Source organism: Ascaphus truei, chromosome 3 (assembly GCF_040206685.1).
Source record: "Ascaphus truei isolate aAscTru1 chromosome 3, aAscTru1.hap1, whole genome shotgun sequence".
NCBI lineage: Eukaryota > Metazoa > Chordata > Amphibia > Anura > Ascaphidae > Ascaphus > Ascaphus truei.
The window spans coordinates 365,522,233-365,541,249 of NC_134485.1; the positions used below are offsets into that span (position 1 = coordinate 365,522,233).

Consider the following 19,017-nt stretch of genomic DNA (forward strand, 5'->3'; position numbering starts at 1 on the left):
GTCAGTGTGAGCAGTGTGTGTCAGTGTGAGCAGTGTGCAGTGTGTCAGTGTGAGCAATGAGCAGTGTGTCAGTGTGTGCAGTGTGAGCAATGAGGAGTGTGTGTGCAGTGTACAGTGTGTGTGCCGTGTGTGCAGTGTGAGAAATGAGCAGTGTGTGTGCAGTGTGCAGTGTGTGTGCAGTGTGTGTGCAGTGTGTGTGCAGTGTCAGTGTGTGCAGTGTGAGCAATGAGCAGTGTGTGTGCAGTGTGAGCAATGAGCAGTGTGTGTGCAGTGTGTCAGTGTGTGCAGTGTGAGCAATGAGCAGTGTGTGTGCAGTGTGTCAGTGTGTGCAGTGTGAGCAATGAGCAGTGTGTGTGCAGTGTGCAGTGTGTGTGCAGTGTGTCAGTGTGTGCAGTGTGAGCAATGAGCAGTGTGTGTGCAGTGTCAGTGTGTGCAGTGTGCAGTGTGTGTGCAGTGTGTGTGCAGTGTGTGTGCAGTGTGTGCAGTGTGTGTGCAGTGTGTGTCAGTGTGGGCAGTGTGAGCAATGAGCAGTGTGTGTGCAGTGTGCAGGCAGTGTGAGCAATGAGCAGTGTGTGTGCAGTGTGCAAAAAAAAAAAATGTAAAAAAAAAAAAAAAATTTTAAAATTTTTTTTTTAAAAACGGGAGCCACGGGAAAACCGCGTTATAACCGAATCGCGGTATAACGAGGCGCGTTATAACGGGGTTTACCTGTATATACATATATATACATACATATATATATATATATATATATATATATATATATATATACATATATATTTATATACACACACATACATATATGTCTATACATATACACACATTAATTTATATCTATATATATATACATATACATTTATATATATATATATATATATATATATATATACATATATATACATATATATATATATTATATATACATACATATATACATATACACACACACACACACACACACACACACACACACACACACACACACACACACACACACACACACACACACACACATTGATTGATATATATATATATATATATCAATCACAAGTAATATTTTTATATGCTATACGGTGGAGGGTTTTTAGTCACCTTTTCACCCACCATAACTTAAATAATGTGTGGTGAAGTCCTACTCATGTCTCAAATTGCAAAAACAAGTAAAACCAACCCACAAGGTCGAAACAGTCTGTCTGTGAGTTGGTTTATTGGCTTTGCATCTCATCCCAGACCATGTTTAAAAGATGTGTTTAAAGCAGCATGCATTGGCTTAAGGGTTTTCCATGTAATGTGGTCTTGAGACAAAAGGTGACACAGTGTGCTCATGGGCATGTCATTTCCCAGAATCCCTTGCTGCAGTGGAAGCACTGTATGATGATATGTAGGATGATATATAAATATTACTTGTGAGCACATTCACATGTCTTAGACAGGTCTGCAACCCTGCTTTTCGCACACGACTGGGTGATTCCCTGACAGTGAATATATCAGTGATACCATCTAAAGAAACCTTTACATGAATGTTTCATTTTTTTATATCTTGTAAGTGGGCATTGTTTACCCCTTCTTTAATATAATAAATTCTGTTTTTGGTAATGCACTTGGGTATGCACGGTTTATATATATATATATATATATATATATATATATATATATATATATATATGTGAAAAAAAGAGGAGAGAGCGTTGTAAAAAGGAGGGGAGGGGAGGGGGGGAAGAAATACACTCACAAAAGTAAAAACAATTAAGGCAATTTGTGATTAAATAACCACCATCCAGTTTTTCTGCAACAGAAGTCCACCGATCGAAGCTCCCTCAGAGCTGTAGGGCTGCTACCAGTAAACCGGAGATGTCATCACAGGAACAATTCATCTGTATAAGTCCCAGAGATTGCCTCCAACACTTCAATGGCCGCAATACTGACTCGCGCTCAAAGCGGCCTCCTCGTGCGCATGCGTGAAGTCGTAATGACGCAATGACGCGATAACGTTCCCTGACGTGTTTTGCACCAGACGCCGACTTTGTCAAAGGGCTAGCCACTAGCCTTTTGAGAAAGTCGCCGCCTGGTGACGAAACGCGTCAGGGAACGTCATCGCATCATTACGACTCCACGCATGCGCACGAGGAGGCCGCTTTGAGCACGAGTCAGTATTGCGGCCATTGAAGTGTTGGAGGCAACACTATATTTTTTATATATATACTAATTTCATGGTTTGGTATATCATTTAGATATTTTCCTATATGAGTTTAGATTTGATATGTTACAGGATATATGAGTCCCTTGGGTCTGGCAATGTCTAGTACTTAGTCACACATATGTATAATCAATCTCCTTCAATTCAATGAGGCAATAGTTTTTATTAGGCACTTTTAGAGTGTATTGTTAACAATTGTATTGAGTTTTAAGCATCAACAGCTGATGAGGGGCGTTCTGTTGATTAAGCAGCATTGGTTCGTGTATATAAATAGCGGACGTATCCCTTCTCAGTATCGCCCTTTGAGAAAGTCACCCGCCGAGTGACGAAACGCGTAAGGGAGCGTCATTACGTCAGACGCTACGACATTACGTCATTATACAGCGCAGAGAACAGACCGAGACCTGCGCTGGTGCTACGGAGGCTTGAGGAATACAGAGCCACATTTTCCTGAACTCTCTAAGGACGTTTTATACCCGTTGGCCTCTCTATTAGCTGGGACGCGGACCCATCCTGTTCCGAGACCGGACTGCATTAAGGACACCAAGCGAGAACCGGATGGTGGTGATTATAATCACACAATGCTTTTTTGACTTGTACCCTTGTGAGTGCATTTTAACCACCCCCCTTACCCCCCTTCCCCTCATTAAATTACCTTTTTACGCTATGGGACGTGCGCTCTCTCCTCTCTTTTTCTTATATATATATATATATATATATATATATATATATATATATATATAAAAACCACCTTGTTTAAAAACAAAATCATTAGCAGGTGTGTATCTGTGACACACATAGACACAGACACGCACCCTTAGTGATACAGTCCTGTAATTAAATCTGCTTATCCCGATCAACGTTAGCAAATAATGTGCTATTGTGGGGAAAGAATCTACTGCTAGTTATGACTGATGACCGCTTCTATATTAGGCTACGCTTATAGTGCCGGCGACGTAACGGTCGCTGAAAAATCAAATAGAGATGACTTCCAGCGATCGCGACCAATCCGTCGCGTCGCGCTAACTATAAGCGCACGCGGCGGCAATGCATTTGATTTGCCGCAACGTCGCGTCAGTGTCGCCGGCTCTATAAGCGCAGCTTTATAAAATATTCATATAGAAATAAAGGAAGGGATATTTTCTAAATCACATTTTTCTTGAGAGAGAGAGAGAGAGAGAGAGAGAGAGAGAGAGAGAGAGAGAGAGAATATGAAGTACAGTAGTACTAGTATTCTGTGTTTAGAAATAAAAAAGTGGTGTAACTCCCTAGTGTAATTACACTTTGACCACCGATGTTAGCTATAAAACAACGAATCTTCATTATTTGCTCCTTAAGATAAACCAAATCAATGCTGGATGAGCCTGCAATGACTAGGGTTAACATGTACTGTAGGATGTAAACAAATTATATATAATTTAAAAAGTTCTCCACACAAATAAAGCAGAGTCTTGATTCTAACCATCTGTCACATGAATGACTGCAGTCATGCATTGTGCTTTGAGTCGCCAGTTTCGAATTTCTTATTACATGAATGCGACATGCCAGCGCCTCATGAAATTAATAAGTAATAATAAATGCAGAACCCTGCAATGTTTGTTGAACATAACATTTTTTTTAAATTTCTCTGCAGATCTAAACAGTATTATTAAAAAGACGACAACAATTACATGAACCAGTCAATATAATCCATTACCTGTATATTTCCTCTTTGCCCGCCTTTCCTTGATCAGTAGGAATAAGCCACCCACCATCTGCTAGCTGTACTCCATTTCCAGACAGAAGAGAGTGCTTTGTGAAATAATCTGAGCAGTGAAACTGAAAGGTCGCTGCAGTCTCACTGTTAACTCCAAGGAGGTTTTTCACAACACCATACCTGTATAACTAAACAGAAAGAGGGCTGGTAATTGTAACCTACATTTTGGGTAACAAATCAAATGATCAAAAGGAGATGTAAAAGTACAAATCACTCAAGCGGTGTCACATTCATTCATTCATGTAAAATAGGTTTTGTCTTCTCTAGGTTGAACAACGTGTGATATACACAAATCCGAGAGGTTCCAATCATGAGCTGGAAACGCTTCTGGATATTTTGTGTACTTTGTATCATGGAGGGTTTTGTTACTTTTACCATTTGGATCAATAGCGTCTAAAAGCTATTTTAAAAAACAAACAAAAACACGGTCTCCCAAGCTTAATTATACAAGCTGCTTAATGCAGTAGGTTATTGTGTAAAAGTAGCATGGCAGAGGAACCTGTTAATTTCCCTTTCTTCCTCCCACTTTGCTACAACTTATCAAAAGTCATGTTATAAATACATGTTTCTGATCAATTTATAATCATCACACTACTCTGCTAATTCTTATGTTGAGATAATTAAGCCTGTTCCCTCCATGCTCTTGTTATCAAAGAAGTTAATGCACTATAAACCGGCCCGTCGCTAGGTGGTAAGCTAGGGGCAGCATGTCACTGGGAGCGGCAAAAACAATGTTAGTTAAACGCTTGGCTGGCGACGCCGTTTTACTGGCAGGTGGACGGAGAACATGGCCTTGTTTTTCATTCATAATCCTCCTTAACCGCTGGGATCGTGTGCAGTGTAGCACGATCCTCGCAGTTGCTATATGTGTTGTGACACATGCGAGTCGGTGCGTGTGTGTCGTCGTTCAGTAGTTGTATGTTGGAACGGCAACAAACTGAAGCAAGCGATTCAGACGATTTATTTTCAGGCCCAAAAACGAGTTTCCGTAAACGTCTCTCTGGAGCAGCATCCAGAAAAAAAGCAGGTACTAAGAAGGCTATAGTTCAAAGTCAAGCAGGCAGTCTTTCAAAATATAACAAAAACACAGCAAGCCAAAGCATGTCGGATGCAATTTATCCAAATACAGATGCAGTGTCTTTGCAATCTACCTCTCTGTCCAAAGAATATGAGGAAAGCGAATCTGTTGGTGAATTAGTATCGCCTGATGATGATGATGATGATGATGATGATGATGATGATGATGATGATGATGACGATGATACCGAGTATAGAGGTGAGGGTGCAGATGCGGAATGTATTGATGAAATATCTGGTATTCTGTATGATGATGATAATATATGATGATAAGTACCCCACTATCACCTGATTGTCTGAGTGAGTGCACAACCCTCTTTCTATTCTGTATGATGATCCATACAAATAGCAGAAAGGATCAATCCGGTCACAAATCGGCTCCCTTTGCCTTCATCTATGAGGATTCCGTCTGTATTTCATGTATCCTTGCTCAAACCAGTTGTCCAGAATGCACATACGGTTCCAGTCTCTCCTACTCCTTCTCATATGGTGCAAGGCCAACCCGAGTACGAGATACAATCCATTCTGGACTCAAAGTTCTCTAGAGGATCTTTACTTTATCTGGTACACTGGAAGGGTTTTGGGCCAGAAGAAAGGTCATGGATCCTGAGCCACCGGGTTCACGCTAACAGACTGGTTCGCCTCTTCCACCTCAAATTTCCGGACAAGCCGTCTTGGAGTCGCCCGGAGGTTGCTGCTAGAGGGGGGGGGGGGGGGGGGGGTAGTGTGAGGATTCGCCATCCTGATGGCCGGAACTCACCGTGTCAGCCTTCTACATCTGGCACTCAAGAGTTGCGGTCTCACGGCAGTTCCACTACACGCGCGTAGGCGACGCGAGATCAGCCTGCCTCTCCAGATCCGCCTCCAGTCTCCGTCCCAGCTCCAAAGATGGACATGCACGGCGCGCTAGTGACGTGCGTTCGAGTCGCTATCCCTTGACGTCAGTGACACGCGCAAGACAGGTTTCCCCTGGACCCGCCTCCAGGCTCCGTTCCCGTTCGGATGACGGCATGCGCGGTGCGCGATCGGATCGCCACTTCCTGACGTCAGTGACGCGTATGGGACGTAGCTCCACCCCCAGACTTAATCGGGCTGCACAATAGGGCGCCCCTGCGTGACCCAGCAGCCGATTCGCGCGTTCCATCTCGTCCCGCCCCACTTCCCATTGGAGGGAGGTTCCTTAAATACCTGCTCAGCCCAGACACTCATTGCTGAGCATAACCTAGTGTGTGACGCCGTGCCTTGCTGCATTCTCACCTTGATCATACTATTCCCTGCCTTGTGCCTTGCCTGCCTTGTTCCTGATCTCCCTGCTGCCTGACCCTGCTTCGCTCACTGGACTCCGCTTCTCTCCAACTAGACCCGGCTTATGTACGACCATCCTGATCTCTACAACTCTGACCTTGGCTACTCACAGCGACTACTCTCCACTCTCCTATCCAGACCTTGGCAAAGTACCGCAATGATCCGCTACTCTCCAATCCAGACCTGGCAAATACAACGACTACTCTACCTTCCGTACTCCTGACCCAGCTAGCAAGACTAATCTACATCCTAGGCGCGCCCGCGTGGCTGTGGGTTGGCGTTTCTCAATTCCCTACCTCAGCACTGCGGTCGCGCTTCGTTTGTGGTGAGCTACGCGGTACACTGCCTTCTCTTCCCCAACGCTTTTACCGAGGGCCCTCTACGCTCTGCTCCAGTCATGCCTACAGCAAGCTCACGTCTCAAACCTTTATCACTTTTGGTTCCCCATCTGTGGAAATCCCTACTCCAATAATCATGTACAGCTATCTATTATATGTATTTGTTATGGGTTAAAATAGGAGTAACACTATTTATCCATTTCCTGTTATTGATCTATTGATTTTTTTATTTCTCATTGATGTATACCCCATTTAAGACACTTGTATGGGGTCCTTAGTCACCCCTCCTGATGAAGTTACAACGGTGACGAAACGTGTCGGGACATGTGACTTTACTCTGTTGTGCCTAATGTCGGATGATCTGATGTCATCACACATTGACAGGGAGACACCACAGTAAAGACTCAAAGCAAGTGCAGCTTGTGCACAAGGATTCAGAGACTGAGAACTCAGGGACTTTCTCACATTGACTGTCCGTGTATCCGGTGTCTCTGTATACGGAGAATCACTGTGAGCTACGGGGATTTTATTCTCCTGTAAAAGTCTAGTAAATTTCAGCAGCAAAGATCCAAGAGACTCGGTTTGAAGGAAAAAAAACTGCAGCAACCTCAGGTTATAGTTTGTGTGATGAAGACCAGATGAGGTCATTTTACACTTATTGGAGAGGTACTGCATTATACACACAAAGTGAGTATACAGAGATTTATTGATATTGGGACTATTATACCATATGTGCCGCTTTCCCAATTTTGGGAATCTGTGATTGAACTATTAAAAGCTAAGGTTATTGTACCTCTCCGGGAAGCCGGCTATTTAGGATTTTAACGCTCTGAAGCAAATTAAGAGACACTGTGGCAGCCCCACAATTACCCTAATCTTATGTGAGATTCACATATGTTGCTTTGACAAAATCATTGTGAATATCACTTTTGTCTTAACAAGTGAGCATCGTCTTTTTATGGATTAAAAGAACAATTTTTGTTATTTTTATCGTGGAGCGTGCATTTTTCATTTTTAATCAATTTTTTGGGGATGTGGTCCATATTCAGGAGAGCAGACCTTTTGACTCCGCAATATATTTTCTGGATTTATCTACAGACTATTTTTAAGATTTATTTTTATTCTGTTTATCCTGTCCTTTTGATGTTTTCACATTACACATTTATATAAGTGCACTTCTTATTCATATTATATAAACAATATATATTATTAATAAGCAATTTAGTCACATTAAATACACTCAACATTTTATTACATTGATTTTTTTAACTGGTTAATTGTTTATAATATTGACCCATAACACTATAGTAATTACACTTAGTTTACATTGTGGTTAAGTTGAAGCGCTGACCTTTTTCCTCTTTTTTTTTGCTTTTGTACATATATATGATTTTTTTAACAAAAATATTAATATGAACATTATGACAAAAGTACACCTACAATATGCGCTGTTAAATTCTATATAAAATCATACCTGCTCCTTTGAATACACCGTGGGCCGTTTCCCTTGCACTGCCGATAGAAGCGGGATTCTGTTTGCAGAAGAGGTTCTCAACAGATACAGTGAGCCTAGCTGTGGTTTAATTTTCTGTCTCTGTTTCTTCCGAATTCTCATTTCCTGCACGTCTCTGCCACAGCGAAGATTTGAAATCGTTTGCAAAAAATCTTTCGGGGAAAAAAAAATGTAAGTCAGAATTGACACTAATTTGTAAAACAACAAATGATAGTTAAAGCAAATAGGCGGAAGTTTCAATTAAAAATACACACACACACGCTTAAGTTATCGTGGGTAAAAAAAAGTGACAAAAACCCTCCACAGTAAAGCATATACTGTAGCAAATGGAAATATTACAGTATGCTCATTTGCATGTCTTAGACAGGTCTGCAACAATGCCTTTCACCATTATCAACCAGCACACAGTGCTTCCACTGCAGCAAGGGATTATGGGAAATGACATGCAAATGAGCACAGTGTGCTCATTTGCATGTCATTTCCCAGAATCCCTTGCTGCAGTGGAAGCACTGTGTGCTGGTTGATAATCTGTGATCATAATCACAGATTATTCGCTGTGTGTTTTAAAGATTTGTATTCTTATAATTGCGTTCATCAGTGCACAGCATATTAAATCATTAGAAGATTGTGCACTTTTTCTTCTGTTTTTATAGCTTTATCCTGTGGATCTAGATATGGTATATCCTCTATAGAGCTGCCATAGATCTCTGGTGTTGAACCATTCAATCTGTTCTTGAAGAAATCCCCAACAAACCATCTTTTGGGACATTAATCTTTTTGCTACTGGACTCCTCCTCCATACATCTGTATTTAGCGCGTATCAGCATTTACACTTACTCTTACTATATAACATTTATATTTGTTTGTTATACACCACACATTAGTATTTCACTCGAGTTGGTAACTTTCCATTTGGAATACATACTTGATCACTTTTATACTGTATCTAGTGAGAACTTCCAGTTATTTAGTGCACTTGGGTCTGGGTTAATTATCCTAGAGCAGATGTTCCCAACTTTAGTCCTCAAGGACCACTAACCGTGCAGGTTTTAAGTATACCCCGGCTTGAGCATAGGTCAAAATAATTGGGCCACCTGTGCTAATGAGAGGATAGCCTTAAAACCTGCACAGTTAGGGGTCCTTGAGGACTGGAGATGGGAACCTCCAATTGCTCTTAGAGCAATTAGATTCACATACTTAACTTTCAATATTTTTAAATTGGTATATAGAATAGTTAGTGCAGATTACATACGTACATACACATATACAGTACATATATTTACACACACACACACACACACACACACACACACACACACACACACACACTTTTAATAGCTGAATGCACAATGCTCAGTACGCCACAATGTGTGCGGCACTCTGAGCTCATGAATGGGAACTGGCACTGGAGGCAAATAAGAGAGCCCCTAGCCGAAAATTCACCAAGTTCAGATATGGGGTATTGCACCACGATTCCAATTCAACTGCCATTTAAGTCCTGGGCAGTAAACACAGGAGTGCAGCGTGATACTAGGCATCGCAGCTTAGCGAATCCTGCCGCTAGCATCAACACGTTTTAATAGTTTGCTACGAAAGCATAATTCACCTATGATCGCTGCAACAGATGCAAAAATGTCCACAAATTTCAGGGAGCTACTATTTAGTGCTTCTTAGTCAGGGTTTCTTGTTCATATTTCCAGAGCAATTAAACAAGAAGTTAAAAATGTGCAAAGGCAGTGTTACAGATGTAACATGTGTTGTTAAATGGAACAGCACCTAAACTGAAATGGTTCAGTTACGCAGTCGCCTACATGACATGTGTTAAGCGCAATTTCTAATATCTAACAATTTTATGCCTGTCTTGTAAATTGTTGAAAGGAAAATATTATATATTAAATGGTTTGATAAAATACACTAGAATTTCAGAAATGACATGCACACATAAAATACTCGAGTGCATAAAAGAAACAGATTCAGAATAGTAAGAACCACCTGTTGAAATATTAAGTTGTAAGAGTGGCACGTTATTTTCTCGAGTATCACTGATCATTTAATTACAATCATTCAACACCATTCAATTTTATGTGCATTTCAGTTTGATGAGACAGTAGATGACACATATGTGAATTACCAGATTCCTCAGCTCTGTCTTCTAAAATACAAGCCGTTGATTCAGCTTCACTTTCTTTTATACGATCTTCTGTGACCGTATTAATAAGCTCATCATCACGAGTGTTAGATTTTGGTGCATAACTTGTCTGGTCGCTTGACAAAGTGCTAGATTTATTTTTAAAAGGCGGGACAAATGTCCTTCCAGGTCTTCTAGATGAGGGTATGGTCTCTGTTTTCTCATCTCTTGCAGTGGCAGAACTATTCAATTGACTTGTTGGAACTGCTGAAACTTCTGCCGGTTTGTGTGACGAACAATGCTGGAAAATATCTGATTTAAATTGAAACTGGTTTGGTGCAGTCAAATTTGGAATTTGGGCATCTTGTCTTCCTTTTAGAAAACTGTATTAAAAAATGTAAATAAAAAGGCTAATCACTTTAACAAATACTTAGAATAAATGTCTCTGTATATTATCTATTTCACAATCACACAAGATTGGGTCCTGGGCTGAAAATCCACATACTGTTTAAGGGGAATGGGTTACATTTTCAATTCCCCGTGCATTCCTGAAAATCTACACGGTTCGTTGCATGATGATGGGTATTTATATACATTTGCAATCAGCCACACAATGTACAGTGACCCAATGCTATTTTCTAGCCAAAATGAGACCCCATTCCCTGCATTTCAGAATTTTAGAGGTGATTAAGGACACACTTAAGGCATTGAATTTTTACATTTGAGTAGATCCTGAATACAGTTTTTCTGGGGGGAGATGGGAAGGGAGGCTCGGTTCTATAACCTCCTTGCTTTCCCATGTATATATGCTTAGCGACTACAACAACAACTAAAAGAAACATATTGCTTGGCCTAGAGTCACCATGCTAAACACCTCCATCAGCTGATTTAAAAAACATAGCCCCCTCCAATCTGCAGAACGTGATTTGACTTGTACGGTTCATTTCTTACACTTTGCAACCTTCCAATCAAAGAAACATACTTGATAGACATTTTGTTTTACCTGGCTGGGTCACAGGTCGATGGCTTCAAAGTGATATTGTATAGAAACTTTCTTCTATCCTTTATAGTACCTAAGAGGTGACACACATTAAAAAAAAACATCAGGTCTCGGAAATAAAAGGTTGAAAGTTCAAAATGTCAACGTATTTTTCAATGAGCAAGTTGTTTTATACCCACTTCATACATGCTAAATAGAAATATTTTTACATCAGAACGCAAAATATACCATCTGGAGTGCTGGTCAAAGGCTTTATGGATGATTTTGATTGATTCTCTGTGGATCTGTCAAACTCGGGCAATAGCTGCCTTTTGATTGGAGGTTCCCCTGGGGGCGAAATCATTTGCATGGTTGAAATGTACAAATGTTAACCTCACTTGTCATACTTGTGCACGCGCCATATAACATCAGACAGAAACATTATATATAAGGGGTTCCCCAACCTTTCTTTACATTGTGAACCCCCTGCTAAAAAAATATTTGTTCCGTGAACTACCAACTTGACCACACATACATTAATGCCCATTTCATTAACAGGGCTGCAAAAATCCACTTTTAAATTGGGTTTGACTGATCTCAAGTATTATAGTGGGTTTCTGAGCCAGAGGACTGCACACTTAGTAATGTGCATCGACAGCGTGGGTGGTATAGCAATCACCACAGCCAGTCACACCCCACAATGCGTTGCAGTGGTGGGTGCAAGGCATTGTGGAGTGTGACTTTGGAAGCTTCCACAGCGATTGACAGCTATATCACCCATGCTGCTTATGGGGGTTTTCACCTTACTAAGTGAGCGGTACTCTGTCTGCCTTAAGAACCTACTGCCCGGGATCGGTCAAAGCAGATGAAAAAAAGTGTGGCTTTGTTCATCCCATGCCATTACATTCTTTTGGGCGAACCCCCTGTTGGGAATCACTGTTGTATATTGTAAGAGATGTGTGCAGAGGTATGCAATGGAGACCGTTTTAAAGGTGAAATTAATATAAGGCTTTATTGCCTGTTCCTTTAAACAATACAGCAAACAAAAATATACATAAAATAAATACCTATCCCTGTGTAAGGGCCAACTTACTTCCCCAGTCCCTCTCTGCAAGGCTGAGGGGGAAAGCCCCTTACCCACTTATCACCTCAAAGTCTCAGCGGTACCTTAACACAGGTGGCCCTTCAGGTCAGTGGTGTCCGGGTAGTTGTCTGCTTGAGGGTCCAGGCATAGAGGTCTGGCCCCCCTTGTCTTGCTCCCATAACACAGCCCTCCTTATCCTTATGTCAGCTCCCTTGTGAGCTAAGGAATCTTTCCTGTTTCTCAGATCAGGCTTTTTCTAAAAGCCCTAATAAGCCAGATGGAGTCTGGTTTATTGCCTGTGCAATTAACCTGCACCCTGCTGGATTTAGAGGCAGTTTCTCTCAAACAGTGATAAGTCCCTGTTACATATATATTTAACATCCTTAAGGGGCTATAATCCTCTTACTCGACAATAAAAATACACTGGTGTCCTTTATTCATCTGCTTTGAGGTATGTGGTTATGTTGATAGCACCGATTTTGACCAAAGAAATTGTGGCAACACAGTCTCATAAAAACACAGATTAGTAAACAATTAAAAAAAGGTTAATCCCACAGAAAACATTCAAACAGCTTTATTTGGTAAATCAGGAGGGAGGCAGGACTTCTTGTCTAAGTCGTCGTTCACTTCTATAAGAACCATGCTAGTAATGAGATCCATGAAGCTATGGTACAGATTGTCAAGATCAATATTACACATTCATTCCTTTATCTTATTGTTGCCGAGTTCCTATACTACTTTAACAAAGCAATAGGAGGGAAACGACTGCATCCTGTTTGAGTAGTCAGGCAATAGCCAAAAGGTGCATATGAAAGCTTATTTTTTTTCTTGAGTTCTAAAAAGGTCTGCTAACATCAATCAGCTGCAAATTAACTCCACTGCTGAATCAGATGCCAAGAGACATGAAGGTTTGCCTTTACTAATACACATAGGAATAACTCTTTCAGTGGTAGTATATTCTGGGACACATTTTGCAGCACATTACAACACTACACTGTGCCAAAATAATTTGATTACCGGATGTTAACATTACCTTTGTCAAGCACTATCTGATTAATATCCAGTTATACAAACAAGATTACCACTTGGCTTCAGATTTTCTAACCTACCCAACTATAAATCTGGGACGGGAAATGTAAAATCCTCACCTTGCTTAGACCCCAGCTGCAATATAGAAGACACCTCCAATTACAGCTTCTGCCATCTCAAACATTTATAATTTATATACCTGGACTGGATTGATATATTGGTGATTTAAACCCTGCTACGGTAATTTAATATTACCAGTCCCTCATTCTTTGTACTGCAATGATCACACTGCACAAGTACATCGGAAAAATAGTTATAAAAGTTGCTCTTAGAATGACAAGTGTAGTATGCTATGTGTGTGATCTATGCAGTTCAAATAAATAGTTAATAAAACAATACAGTATAAAAGGGAATCACATACCACGTGAAGTTCCTCCTTCCGTTCTTAACCTTTTCCCAGCTCTCGCGTTCACGTTCTTGTGACAATCGGCATATGAAACAGTATCTTCTGTTACTAGCCCCAAATCCATCAGATCTTCATCATCCATGAAAGCTTTTGCACTTTCCGCTGCTTCTATTTCAAAATAATTTTCAGGGGTGTGGGATGTTGTAAAATATAAATCTGGTTTTGATTTATTTGGTATGCACGGCATATCCTTTGACATGAAATTTGCTGAGGTTTTAATAGTTTGACCGGGTGTGGAGTCTCTTGCACAAACAGGCGGTGGACCGAGAGACATAGAAACATCAGAACAATGTGTTTTTGTTAAAGACTTCCTGTTGGCATAATCATCTTTAAAACACATTTCTTTATCATTTTGCAGGTAGTTGAGATTATTGCTCAAAGCTAATGCTTCCTCAGGTGTGTTCAGTGTTGAAGTAGATGAGTTCTTTCGATCTGGAACATGTTTTCTAATGAAAGGTTCATTTTCTTGGAAATTGCCAATATCATCAAATCCTTGCAACATACCCTTCACTTTCTGCAGTGCACTTTCGGAAACAGAAACTTTTTTTCCACCTGCAGTACTAAATCCAAAAGAATTTGGGTTCATGGTTGTATTAAGGGGGGATTTATTTTTTGATACCTGTACCGGTTTCTTTATTTCTAATTCTTCTTGCATTGAATCTTTTGCTTCCTCTCCTTTAAAAGTCGGTTTACGTTTGTCATCAAAAGTGCCTTCATGTGTTGGCTGCTGTGGCAAGTGAATATTATCTATTTCAGAAAACATCTGCTTAGCTTTCTGCAAAGACTCATTTGACAGCTGCACAGATTTGCCACTTGCTGTGCTAAAAGATACTTTGTGGGGTATGGAAACATCTGGTTGAGGCAAACCTTCGTTTTTACCCACTTCTATGCAAGAATGAATTCCAAGAATAGATTGTACTTGTGACATTTCTTCAGCGTTAATAGCAGGAAACATAGTTCTGGCATGTTTTAGAGTCGGCTTGTTTATGCCGACCGCTTTTCTGCTTGCAGTAGCAAAAGAGAATGGCGGTGGTTTAAATGTGGTACACTGCACTAAGGAGTTTGAGATAGTACAGAGCTCATTGTCGGGTTCTTGTTTGGGACTGCTCGTCACAACTTTAGTCTTCTTCTGCTGCACCTTGCATCCAATATCTGATAAAACATCATCATCACTAGTTTCAGAAAACATCAACTTTGCTTTTCTGAGAGAATTAGGAGAAACAGCTACTGTTTTTCCACTTGCTGTACTGAATGTAATAGGAGCCATGTTAATACCTTTTTCATTTATCCCTTCAGTCATTGTCATTTCTTTTAAATTATTGTTTTCTGTGGACAGAATATAACTAGAGTGTGTAATGTGTATTGGCATATGGCTTTTTGCACTTAGATCAATGATGTGATTCTCACTACTTTTAATACAGTCTGCACTAGAAAGGGTTACTTTTTCTTTGACACACGTGCCTCTTGGAAGACACTGATATAGGTTTGACCCATTCAGCAGATGTGGATTGTGGTCATCTTTCGACACACCGGTTGGGGATGATAGATCATTAAAAATGTTACTTGCTTTAAGTAAAGACACTTCATTAACATGTATGTGCTTGCCTTTCCCAGTAGAAAACCCAATTGGCATTGTAGAGGAAGCCAAGGCAGCAATTCTACTTCCCTTCTCATTTGAAGCTAAAACATCACACATATCTAGATGTTCAGGTGTTAGTCTTGGAGAGAGGTTTCTTCCAGTTTGAACACAGACCTCATGAATGGCTGATCTCGACATGTCGTCACATTTCGCACGTGCAACTGCATTTTTACCACATGGCGTGTCCTCAGATAGATTTTCCACTTCTTTTACAGAGGAATCCTGATTTAGAATAGGAAAGTCTTCCTTTTGTTTATGCACTTGGTTGTTGGGTTGCTTGAACTCCGTATTTTCCTTTTCCATCCCAGAGGGGTTTTCTTCGTCAAACAGATTGCGTACTTTAGCTAAAGATTCAGTAGTAATTGTAACTTTTTTGCCACTTGCCGTGCTGAACCCTGGCATGGGGTCTTTATTATTAGAACTTTTACATGTAGAGGTATTCTGTTGTTGCCATCTGGAAATTGGAAAGTCTTTTGGTTGTATGTTTGCATTATGAGTGCTGCTAGTTGCTGCAACAGACTGTGTTATATGTACTTGTTTTCTTGTATCAACAGCGAATTCTGCACATTGTACAGCGCCATTATCTAGGTGGTCGTCTGCAAAAATATTCCTTTCTTTTTCCAGTGAAGATTGAGAAAACATAACAGGTTTTCCTCTGGTGGTCTGAAAACCTTTAATCGGAGGCACAAGAGCAGTATTTTGAGGTTTCAGTGCTTCTTTTTCAGGTTCTAACTGTTCACTGTGTGATGCAAGTTTTTCATCTGACTTTATAGAGGTTTCGGTGGTTTTGCTAGATGGTGGAATACTGTTCAGAGCTGGAAAACTTTTATCTTTTTCAGCCTCACTGACATTTTTAGAGCAGTTTATATGGAATGGCTGTTTATGGCTTTCATCAACATTATAGTCCAAATTAGCATCTTTGACGAAAGCATTTGTAACCAGCAATGAAGCATCATTACAGCACAGTAAATGTTCAGTATCACAATCTGTTGTGTCCGTGCTCTCACAGTTTACCTTATTTGATTCATTAAATGTTGGACACTGATCTGAACATTTCTTTCTGTTATCTTTTACAGAATTATCATTCAACTCACTGATATTTTCTAAATCCTTGAACAACGCTGCAGCTTTGACCAATACTTCATTAGCAATGTTAATTGTTTTGCCACTAGCTAAACTAAATCCTCCAAACGTTCTTTCATTATGTTTGTGAAAAGAATTAGGTATTGAAGGCCCGGAATCAGACTCTACCAACTCACATGCATTTATTGCAGTTCCGCCATGTTTTCTTATTGAAGCCATTTCTCTGACATTACAAGCTTTTTCAGAGCTACTTAAACCGGTTACATCGTTTTCAGTTTTTTCTCCTCCGGTAGCAAAGCTATCATTGAAATCAACATCGATCCACAGATCCGAACTATTTGGATTTTCAGATTCATTTAAACATTCATTTGAACTTTGTCTGCCAACATTATTTATTAACCCAGTATTTCCTTTCCTAAACTGGGTAAACTCCCACTGGCTCCCTGCATTTTCTAGGATAGACGAAAGTTCATGGACTTCAGCTTTTTGGCTTTCAGTCAAACATTCGTTTACGTGAGACAATATTTTAGTGGATAAATCCAGTATATTATTTTCCTTTACTTCTACAGCAGCAACACGTGGGTTGCACAATGTACCTTTTTGCTTAATTGGAATAGTTTGAGACTGAAAAAGTTGTATATGGTCAATCCCATGATTTTCAGCTGTTGGAACATCTGCTTCAGCAAAATGTTTGTTTAAACCTAAACTATTTACATTTCCTTCTTTAGAATAGTCCGCATTCTGTTGCACTTTTGTTTCTTTAAAAAACATGTTGCCAATGGTTTCAGAATCAGTCTCTTTCCTAGATCTCAATTTAAATACGTCCAACTTAATGTTTGACGTTGGCTTAGTGAACAAGTCAACCTCATTCATTTTGCATTCCTTAGTATCTCTTGGACTTTCACTGTTTGGGATTATGTCTTCAATATCTTTGAACAAAAGTCTTCCTGTAGCAAATTTACTTTCTGACACTCTTATTTGTTTATTGGATGCGGTTTTGAATCCCTTTAAATTCACCTTCCAAGTTGGATCATCAAGACAGGTTAAGACATTCAGAGAGTCTTTTTTTTCTTCAGTTTTGTGTTCAGCATCACTTGTTAGACATGGAGTTTCAATTTCTTTAAACAGATGTTGCCCTTTCCTGATATTTTCTTCTGAAACATGAATCTTTTTATTGGATGCTGTTTTAAATCCTCCACATTGCTCATTCAGAAGGTCTATGTTACAGACAGGTAAAGTGATCACATTCATCTTGTTAAATGTACTAGCGGACTTCAATTTTACATTTAAATCCTCACAGTTAGGGTAAACTTGCTGAAGATTAATATGTGTTGAAGGAAGGAGGTCAGTGAACTTAACAACTCTGGTTTGTTCTGAACCTTCAGAAACACATGAAGAAGCTTCAAAACATTCTACTTGTTCTTTGGCAGCTTTACGGCTCACACCTTCAGGACCACTTTCCATGTTAAAGTCCCTCAAGTAGGGATTTTCAGAGCCATATTCCACATCCTCGCATTTCTTTCTTACATTTTCAATAAATATGGGTCTCTTCTCCGGCATTTCTGGCGGTGATTCATTTAAAATCGTATATGTATCATGTGGCAACTGCTCTGTTTGTGGAGTGGAGGTAATGGCCGTTTTTTTGGCCAGCTCTGATTGACAATGTAACGTTTCTGGTTTGCGTTCCATAACACGAATTTGATCCACTTCACAAGTAGAATTGCACATCATCCTGGAACGTAGTACACCTTGCTCCATTTGGTTGGAAGTCAAAGCAGCCTCGTGTAGTATTTCACTATTCTGTGAAATATCCTTTTCTGAACACTGCTTTAAGTGCAGCATGTTGAGAGATTCGGCTTTTGGGTGTTTTCTAGCAAGGAGACAAGCTGTAGCCAACACCTTTCTTTTTATACTTGAAACAGTTTTGCCATCACTCCCTAAATCAGAGAGGTTGGTTTGTGTGGTACATGAAGATTTAGCGGTGTGTAACTCTTCAGCCACATGGTTAGTGCTGATGATATTTCTTTCCATTTCTTGGAAGTTTAGTGAATCATTTTTTAAATTGCCACCAACTTCGTTTGCCTCCGTTTCTATTTTTTGCTGGCTCTGCGCACTCTCTTCAGTGTTTGAATCCAATTCTTTAGTCCCTTCTGAGTAAAAAAAAGAAAATCATTAAAGTTCCAATGTAACAAATGAAACTGAATGTAATTTTAATGACATGATGTTTGTCACGGGAGACCAGGACTAACACCAGGGATCAATTCGCCAGACAAACACAGAGTATATAAAATTAATTTATTGGAAAAAGAAATAACCACAACTATGTACAGCAAAGCAACACACACACACACACACACACACACACACACACACACACACACACACACACACAACTGGGAAACTGGGGTAGCCTATACACCTAG

At 40.1% G+C, this 19,017-nt stretch overlaps 1 protein-coding gene across 1 annotated transcript in view; it reads right to left on the minus strand.

The window, feature by feature from the left end:
* BRCA2 (BRCA2 DNA repair associated) overlaps positions 1 to 19,017 on the minus strand; it is a 77,633-nt gene that overhangs the window by 30,237 nt on the left and 28,379 nt on the right. The window contains exons 11-16 of the mRNA XM_075592141.1: positions 13,828 to 18,744; positions 11,543 to 11,641; positions 11,318 to 11,387; positions 10,318 to 10,697; positions 8,148 to 8,338; positions 3,894 to 4,081 (exon numbers count right to left, since the gene is read on the minus strand). Of these exons, the coding sequence (XP_075448256.1) occupies positions 3,894 to 4,081; positions 8,148 to 8,338; positions 10,318 to 10,697; positions 11,318 to 11,387; positions 11,543 to 11,641; positions 13,828 to 18,744 (5,845 nt within the window). The remainder of the gene's footprint in view (positions 1 to 3,893; positions 4,082 to 8,147; positions 8,339 to 10,317; positions 10,698 to 11,317; positions 11,388 to 11,542; positions 11,642 to 13,827; positions 18,745 to 19,017) is intronic.